General features: G+C 39.1%; 1 protein-coding gene across 1 annotated transcript in view; it reads right to left on the bottom strand.

Annotated features, from left to right (window-relative positions):
* Positions 1 to 6482, bottom strand: part of LOC133622911 (immediate early response 3-interacting protein 1) — a 7204-nt gene extending 722 nt beyond the window's left edge. Inside the window, exon 1 of the mRNA XM_061985762.2 lies at positions 6312 to 6482. Within this exon, the coding sequence (XP_061841746.1) occupies positions 6312 to 6402 (91 nt within the window). The 5' untranslated portion in view covers positions 6403 to 6482. The remainder of the gene's footprint in view (positions 1 to 6311) is intronic.
* Positions 6483 to 9532: the final 3050 nt, after the last annotated feature.

Genomic DNA, 9532 nt, shown 5'->3' with positions numbered 1-9532 from the left:
GGTGCAGCCGGGCCGGAGCAGGAGGGGATAGAAAGAGGGGAAAAAAGGAAGACAGAGGGGGAAATTGTGGGGACAAGACAGAGAGACAACAACAACAACAACAACAATAGAACAACATCAGCAAATAGAATATGTACAAATATGATGGTAAAAGTGATAGCAAGGAAGCAGTTAGAGAAATAAATAATGATACAGAAATGGCAATGAGCATTATTACACTATGGAGCAATACAAATACCAATAGAAATAGCACTATTGATAATGAATAATAACAATAATTAAAGCTGCAAGCAGCGATGGACGGGACCGACTTTGACGGCACATAAAATCCAAACCGAAACAGTAATTAAAACTCTCTGGTCAACTTTTAATCAGAAGGGTTCAATCTCTCTCCTGTGCTAGTATGAAGCCGACACGACAAACGCGCTCAGAGGAGATAATGTTTGAAAAAAGGTGACCGGTTTTTACAAAACTTTTGTTTTGAAGGGGGAATTGCAAACTTCCTGTTGATTTTTGCTGGGGGTTGTCGATATATGAAATGTAGGTCTAAGTGAGACCTACATAGAGGTTTTTGTTTCATGTCTCTAAGACATTCCTACTGGAAGTTACAGGCAGTTTTGTCTGAGTTTTCCTCCTAGGAGCAGTTGTGTCTGTGTTTTTTTCCTAGGGGGCGATAGAGCGCAATTTTGAGTTTAGGGGTTGGTTTTTTTTTTATTAGATCGCAATTTTTGCCAGTCCTGATGTGTGTGTCCAGTTTGGTGAGTTTTGAAGCATGTTAAGGGAGTCAAATTACAGCTCAAAGAGGCAAAAGTGACTGTTTTTACTAAAATGTTGTTTTGAAGGGGGAATTGCCAACTTCCTGTTGATTTTTGCTGAAGGATGCCAATGTATGAAATCTAGGTCTAAGTCAGACCTACATAGAAGTTTTTGTTTCATGTCTCTACGACATTCCTACCGGAAATTACAAGCAGTTTTGTCTGTGTTTATTCCTAGGGGACGCTAGAGCGCAATTTTGAGTTTTGGGTTTGGTTTTTTAATTAGATGGCAATTTTTGCCAGTCCTGATGTGTGTGTCACATATGGTGAGTTTTGAAGCATGTAAAGGGGGTCCAATTAGAGCTCAAAGAGGCGGCGGAATAATAATAATAATAAAACGCACAAAATACAATAGGGTCCTCTGTCCCAAAGGGACATTGCGGTCCCTAATAATAATTTGGTGAGTTTTGAAGCATGTTAAGGAGGTCAAATTACAGCTCAAAGAGGCAAAAGTGAATGTTTTTACTAAAATTTTGTTTTGAAGGGGGAATTGCCAACTTCTTGTTGATTTTTGCTGAAAGATGTCAATGTATGAAATCTAGGTCTAAGTCAGACCTACATAGAAGTTTTTGTTTCATGTCTCTACGACAGTCCTACCGGAAGTTACAAGCGGTTTTGTCTGTGTTTTTTCCTAGGGGACGCTAGAGCGCAATTTTGAGTTTTGGGTTTGGTTTTTTAATTAGATGGCAATTTTTGCCAGTCCTGATGTGTGTGTCACATATGGTGAGTTTTGAAGCATGTTAAGGGGGTCCAATTAGAGCTCAAAGAGGCGGCGGAATAATAATAATAATAAAACGCACGAAATACAATAGGGTCCTCTGTCCCAAAGGGACATTGCGGTCCCTAATAAAACGTACAAAATATCGTAGGGTCCTCTGTCCCAAAGGGACATTGCGGTCCCTAATTACCTCTATTATCAACAATACAATTGTTTCAAATGCAACAATACATATACTGTATGTAATGATAACTAGAGATAAACAAGAAAACAGATAAATGGAGGGGAAGAAAGAGAAGCCAACTATATTAACCTTGTAGATTGTTATAGTAACAATAGGTTAAGCTTTGTTAGTGTGCCGTGTGATACCCAGTTTACCCTAGGGCAACAACATTAATATATGTTTGATGAAACGTGATTATATGCATGAGTGTATGTATGCATATGTACTTGTATGTGTTTGTACAGTGAATGTATAAGTACATGTATGTGTATATGTATGTTTGTACAGTGAATGTATATGTACATGTATGTGTATATGTATGTTTGTACAGTGAATGTATATGTACATGTACGTAGGGATGATGTTCGAAACCGGTTCTCCCGGTTGTTCGATAAGAAAAGAACCGATTCCATGGACTCGAACCCCTTTTTGAGAACCGGTCCCCGTTATCGAGGCCACTATAGTAAAGAAAAAGAGTTGGTTCTTTATTCGAATCCCTGGGAACGAATCCCGTCCCACAGGAAATGCCCTGTGGGACATCACAGGAAATGACGTCGCTCAGCCATTAGGCGGCAAATACAGAAAGCAGCAAAACTAATGGACCGGAAAAAACGCCTCAAGGCATGGCTTCATTTTACAAAAAAATACGACGAGGAAACGGCAATATGCAATTATTGCCAGGCTTCGCTCTCATGTAAGGGGAGCAGTACACCAAACATGTTGAAACATGTTCAGGCCGCACATAACCTGAACGTTCAAGAACCGTGTTGTGTCAATATTTTTTTTTTTTTTTTTTTTTAGGGGGGTAACAACAGTCAATGTTTATTTATTTATTTCTTATAAAATAAAAGTGAGCTTTTGTTAAACCAAATATTGCGTGTTTTTTTTCCATATACAACAACCTATCTGGATTCGATAAGAGAGTCGATAAGGAATCGGTTCGATAATGGGCTCGAACTCGATCATTTCTTTTTAAACATCATCCCTACATGTATGTGTATATGTATGTTTGTACAGTGAATGTATATGTACATGTATGTTTGTACAGTGAATATGCGTGTGAATCAGTGACGTGCAGTCACTAGAGGCAGGTGAGGCCCCGCCTCACCTGCCATCATGGAAAGAAAAAAAATGTAAAAAAAAAAAAAAAAAATTAAATTGTTATATGTATCCAGTGATTATACTATAAAGTTATTTTCCATTTAACCTCACCAGTTTTAGATTATTTTTATTCAAAATCGCTGAATTTTCACATTTGCCGTTCAAATACTGAGAAGAGACGGTGCGGTGAACAGCAGCCAGTTGAGGCACGTCACTCAGTGCCTCAACATGGATTCCGGACTCGGCTAACTGCTGGCCTGCTGTGCAGTGAGACTGTATTGCTATATGAATTATATTATACATTTCCATAGTTTAGTTAGCTGAGGTATATAATGTACAGTGTATTTTGTCAACAACTGTATGTGTGTAATGTATTTCTTGTGCTGAGCGATCATAAAACGGCTGCAAAAGACGCACTGGCTGAGGCTCCAATAACCCCGCCTCCTGCACCCCCGCCTTATAATTGTTTTATCAACTAAAGCCCACACTTAAACTTTCCATGTGCAAGATTGAATCTATTTAAAAAAGTTATTTCATAAGAAGCCAAAAAGTGCAAAAACAACAATTTTCGTGCTGGAGGAGTTGTGAATGACTGCAGGGCCACAACATTAGGTACACCTGCAGACTGCAGGTGTACCTAATTCCCAACTCCTCCAACACGAACATTATTGTTTTTGCACTTTTTGGCTCCTTATTAAATAACTTTTGTAACCTATTTTCATGGGCTTTCCTCTTTTTGATGTTAAGTTCCTGTTATGCGCTGTTATACAGTATATGCCTTGAGCTCTTATTTTGAAGGCGCTAAGAGCGGAAGTGATGACACGGAGTGGAGCGGAGGTTTTTGAAAGAAGGTAAATAAAGTGGTCCTCGTGTAAACTGGAGCCTCCGTGTTTGTTATTTTGTAGTTTCATACAGTATAGGCGACATTTATAAACCCTCGGTTACACTTTTTTTAAATAGATTCAATCTTGCACGTGGAAAGTTGAAGTGAGGGCTTTAGTTGATATAACACTCCCAACAGGGGGTTCATTAATCCAGCACAACAGCGGCGCATGGACTTCATTTATAAGTAAAGGTAAGACCATAATAACGTTTTGTTTATTAAATGTGCTTTTTTGTGTGCTACAGTTTGTAAGTGTAAAGTTAAAGTTAAATTAAAGTACCAATGATTGTCACACACACACTAGGTGTAATTAAATGTGTCCTCTGTATTTGACCCATCCCCTTGTTCACCCCCTGGGAGGTGAGGGGAGCAGTGGGCAGCAGCGGCGCCGCGCCCGGGAATAATTTTTGGTGATTTAACCCCCGATTCCAACCCTTGATGCTGAGTGCCAAGCAGGGAAGAATGCTGGTATGAGCTTTTAAACATAACCCGTTAACTGCTGCCAATCAAATGGTGAATAAGATACTCTTTAGGGTTCATATGTTTGTAAATCTGACTGTGATGAAGTCAGTGCCTCACCAGCCATCAACCTCACCGCACGTCACTGATGTACATGTATGTGTATATGTATGTTTGTACAGTGAATGTATATGTACAGTATGTGTATATGTATGTTTGTACAGTGAATGTATATGTACATGTATATGTATGTTTGTACAGTGAATGTATATGTACATGTATATGTATGTTTGTACAGTGAATGTATATGTACATGTATGTGTATATGTATGTTTGTACAGTGAATGTATATGTACATGTATGTGTATATGTATGTTTATACAGTGAATGTATATGTACATGTATATGTATGTTTGTACAGTGAATGTATATGTACATGTATGTGTATATGTATGTTTGTACAGTGAATATGCGTGTGGATGTACGAACTTTGAGTGTGTAGGTACTAGAGATGCGCGGATAGGCAATTATTTCATCCGCAACCGCATCAGAAAGTCGTCAACCATCCGCCATCCACCCGATCTAACATTTAATCAAACCCGCACCCGCCCGTTGTTATATATCTAATATAGACGATGCAAGGCATTAGTGAGGTTATAAAGCTTTTGCCTGTTAAAGAAAGGAGACTGATCCAATGCAGCAGAGACATTCACGTGCCACGCTGTCACGGCCCAGACGCACACCAGTGCGCAATCATATGGGAGCCGCGCTGAGCGCTCCTCCAAGCGCGTGGAGGTGCGATGTCCCTCGCGCCCGAGGCTTCAGCGCGCATCGCGGCGGCCATCCTACTCGTCGCGGCCTAGCCCTCACGGCTCTCGCTGCCGGCGACGGCCGGGTATGGACCCGACGCTCCAGCGCCATCCATTTTCAGGGCTAGTTGATTCGGCAGGTGGGTTGTTACACACTCCTTAGCGGGTTCCGACTTACATGGCCACCGTCCTGCTGTCTATATCAACCAGGGTGAGTCCCACCCCTTTCGTGAGCGCACTGCGCGCGGAGTGACCCCTGTTACGCGCCCCCGGCAACAGGGGTGGCGGGCAGGTAAGCTGCGCGGGCGGAGCGCGCGGAGTGACCCCTGTTACGAGCCCCCGGCCACGGGGGTGGCGGGCAGGTAAGCTGCTTACCTGCTGCGCGTGACGCCGGCCGCCACGGGGTGTCGGTGCGGTGGGCGCGGTGGTGACCCTGGACGTGCGTCGGGCCCTTCTCGCGGATCACCTCAGCTACGGCTCCCGGTGGGGCCCTCTCTGGGGAAGGGGCCTCGGTCCCGGACCCCGGCGAGGCGTCCCTTCTCCGCTCCGTAAAAGTGTCCATCTCTTTTTTTTTTCTTCTTCTGTTGTGGCATATGCTGCAGGTGCCTGCTCGTTTTTCGTATGTGGGTAACAACATTTAACTATGTATATATATTTCCGAATTGGTTTAACTGCCACCCGCCTGAATCTATTTAAAATCAAATTTTTTTTTTTATTTCAACCGCCCGACCCGACCCGCGGATAAAATCTTTTTTTTTTTTATTTCAACCGCCCGATCCGCGGATAATCCGCGGATCGGGCGGTTGTGTCCGCAAACCGCGCATCTCTAGTATATGTATGTTTGTACAGTGAATGTATATGTACATGTATGTGTATGTGTATGTTTGTACAGTGAATGTATATTTACATGTATGTGTATATGTATGTTTGTACAGTGAATGTATATGTACATGTATGTGTATATGTATGTTTGTACAGTGAATGTATATGTACATGTATGTGTATATGTATGTTTGTACAGTGAATGTATATGTACATGTATGTGTATATGTATGTTTGTACAGTGAATGTATATGTACATGTATGTGTATATGTATGTTTGTACAGTGAATATGCGTGTGGATGTACGAACTTTGAGTGTGTAGGTACGTACTGTATGTTTGTATGTATGTGGAAGCGTATAGGTACTTATGTGCGTGTATGTATGAACAAACGGTGTGTAAATACTCTTTATGGAGATTTTGCTAACATAGCAACTAGCAAGCTGTCAACATTTGGAATGAAAGACATGTACACAACTTACTTTTACTCAAAAACCTTTCTTCGTGTAACACCGCCACGGCATTCACGCACAAAACTGCGGCTTGAATGAGCGAGTAGAGAGTAAACGCCATGTTAGCTCCGAGTGTCTGCTAGCTGAGGCTATCAACCAACCTTAGTATGTTTATTTACTTCTGACGTAGCCTACGGTGGCCGGCGAGGGAACAACAAGGCGGGGGTTTGCGCTTTGCGTTGCCAAAAATAAAAGCATTTGCAAAATGTTACTTCTTTTTGTCTGTGTTGTCAGTCTAATCGTAAAATATGTAGAAGAAGGCGTGTTGGTTGAGTTTGAAGGTTTACTCCACAAGGTGATTATAACAACATTTAGATGTTGATGGCTACGATCAATATCAATGGGGCTACCGCGCATGCGCTTCATTACTGTGGCATGCTGGGTAATGGAGTTCTAATGTTACCTAGCTCATAACGTCACATTATCTACGTTATTTAACCAAATATAAAGCCTATGACTATTATTTGTAGTAAGTAGGTAATTGCTCCATTTAGTTACAATGTTGTCGGGGAATTATTTGCATTTATTATGAAATGAACCTGTGCTTCTGAAACTATGGTACACATACTAGTCAGTATGATTGTTCTAGGCGCAAAGTTGAAAAGTCAGCATCTGTGATGGTATGGGGGTGTATTAGTACGCAAGACATGGGTAACTTACACATCTGTGAAGGTGCCATTAATGCTGAAAGGTACATACAGGTTTTGGAGCAACATGTTGCCATCCAAGCAACGTTATCATGGACGCCCCTGCTTATTTCAGCAAGACAATGCCAAGCCATGTGTTACAACAGCGTGGCTTCATTGTAAAAGAGTGCGGGTACTAGACTGGCCTGCCTGTAGTCCAGACCTGTCTCCCATTGAAAATGTGTGGCGCATTATGAAGCCTAAAATACCACAACGGAGACTGTCGAACAACTTAAACTGTACATCAAGCAAGAATGGGAAATAATTCCACCTGAAAAGCTTCAAAAATGTGTCTCCTCAGTTCCCAAATGTTTACTGAGTGTTGTTAAAAGGAAAGGCCATGTAACACAGTGGTAAAAATCCCCCCGTGTCAACGTTTTTGCAATGTGTTGCTATCATTAAATTCTAAGTTAATGATTATTTGCAAAAAAATAAATACGTTTCTCAGTTGGAACAATAAATATCTTGTCTTTGCAGTCTATTCAATTGAATATAAGTTGAAAAGGATGTGCAAATCATTGTATTCTGTTTTTATTTACCATTAACACAACGTGCCAACTTCACTGGTTTTGCAAAAAAAAAACAATTGCAAGATTTATGTATACTGTCGTGGTTGTTATAACAGAAGCTCCGGTGTAAAAGTGCAGTGAGTAAGCATGAGTCAGGAGAATAGAAATCTTTATTAGTGTTTTATTAAGTCTGCATAATATGCCCCACGCCTGAGAAGCTCATGGTCAGAAAAGGAAAACTGCTCTAATAATACCCCCCTCTACTGGTAAATTTGCAACATCGACTATACTGACGGCTTTGCAAAAAAGAAAACTGTTAAATACACACATACTGTACTACTATTATGCATATGTACGTATGGTCCACATTGGTTGTTGTTTCACATTCATATGTTGTAAGCCAAATATACAATTATGTAACACTTCCCCTTTTCCAAAACGTCACTATCTGGAGCGCCACGGCGTGAAGGCATTTACATCGAGGATGGGGAGGGGGACACCAGCCACATACTGACAATAAGGGAAGAGCAAGAAAGTGTTGTATTTCTATATTTCATAGACACATTAAATACAATACACTTTAACACCAAACGTCCCAGTAAGGGGGCACATTTTTGCACTTTTCTTTAAGAACGTGATCACATTTGAAGATTTTTTAAAAGCCAATGACATCTATCTGACATTAAATCTCTCGACCAAGCACAAAAACGCTGCGGCCATGTTTTCATTTTTTCAACAAAAAAAAAAAAAAGATAAAATGAAAAGCATATTGCCAAGCCTCTGGAATCAATAATCCATTGCAGAAAATTGTATTCTGTTGTATTTTTTTTTTAATACAAATTATTTGGGAGAAAACATTTTTTTTAAAAGAGGGTACAGAAGTATGGAGCCCCTAAAGGGACATGGGGGAAAACATTTTTTTTTATAATTTTTTTTTTTTTTTTTTTTTAGACATGTATCTCGTACGCGTGAGAAACTTTTTATAAAGTTATTAAAAAATAATAATTTTTAAACATGTATCTCGTGCACACGATACATGTCTAAAAAAAAAATATATATATATATATATATATAATTTCTTTTAGACATGTAGCTCATGCGCAAGAGAAATTATCTCGTGCGCACGAGAAACTTTTTATAAAGTTATAAAAAAAATAATCTTTTTTTAGACATGTATCTCGTACGCACGAGAAACTTTTTATAAAGTTATTAAAAAAAAAAAAAATTCTAAACATGTATCTCGTGCGCAAGAGAAACTATCTCGTGCGCACGAGAAACTTTTTATAAAGTTATAAAAAATCTTTTTTTAGACATGTATCTCGTGCGCACGCACGAGATAGTTTCTCTTGTACATGAGATACATGCCTAAAAAATTTTTTTTTTAATATATATATTTTTTATAACTTTATAAAAAGTTTTCAATGCGCACGAGAAACTCTCGTGCACACGAGAAAGTATTTATAAAGTTATACAAAAAAAAAATACTTTTTTTTTTAGACATGTATCTTGTGCGCACGAGATAGTTTCTCGTGCGCACGAGATACATGTCTTAAAAAAAAAAGATAATTTTTTTTATTTTTAGACATGTATCTCGTGCGCAATAGATACTCGTTTTTATAAAGTTGTAAAAAAAATTTTTTTTAGACATGTATCTCGTGTGCAAGAGATACATGTCTAAAAAAAAAAAATTATATATATATATATATATATATATATATATATTTTTTTTAATAACTATAAAAAGTTTCTTGTGCGCACGAGAAACTTTTTATAAAGTTATTAAAAAAAAAAAATTCTAAACAGGTATCTCGTGCACACAAGATAGTTTCTCGTGCAGACGAGATACATGTCTAAAAAAAAATATATACATATATAATTTTTTTTTAGACATGTATCTCGTGCGCACGAGAAACTTTTTATAAAGTTATAAAAAAAAAATCTTTTTTAGACATGTATCTCGTGCGCACGAGATAGTTTCTCTTGTACATGAGATACA

Source organism: Nerophis lumbriciformis, linkage group LG12 (assembly GCF_033978685.3).
Source record: "Nerophis lumbriciformis linkage group LG12, RoL_Nlum_v2.1, whole genome shotgun sequence".
NCBI classification, from domain to species: Eukaryota; Metazoa; Chordata; class Actinopteri; order Syngnathiformes; family Syngnathidae; genus Nerophis; species Nerophis lumbriciformis.
The sequence above is the reverse complement of the archived record's forward strand: the minus strand, read 5'-3'. Positions and strand labels throughout refer to the sequence as shown.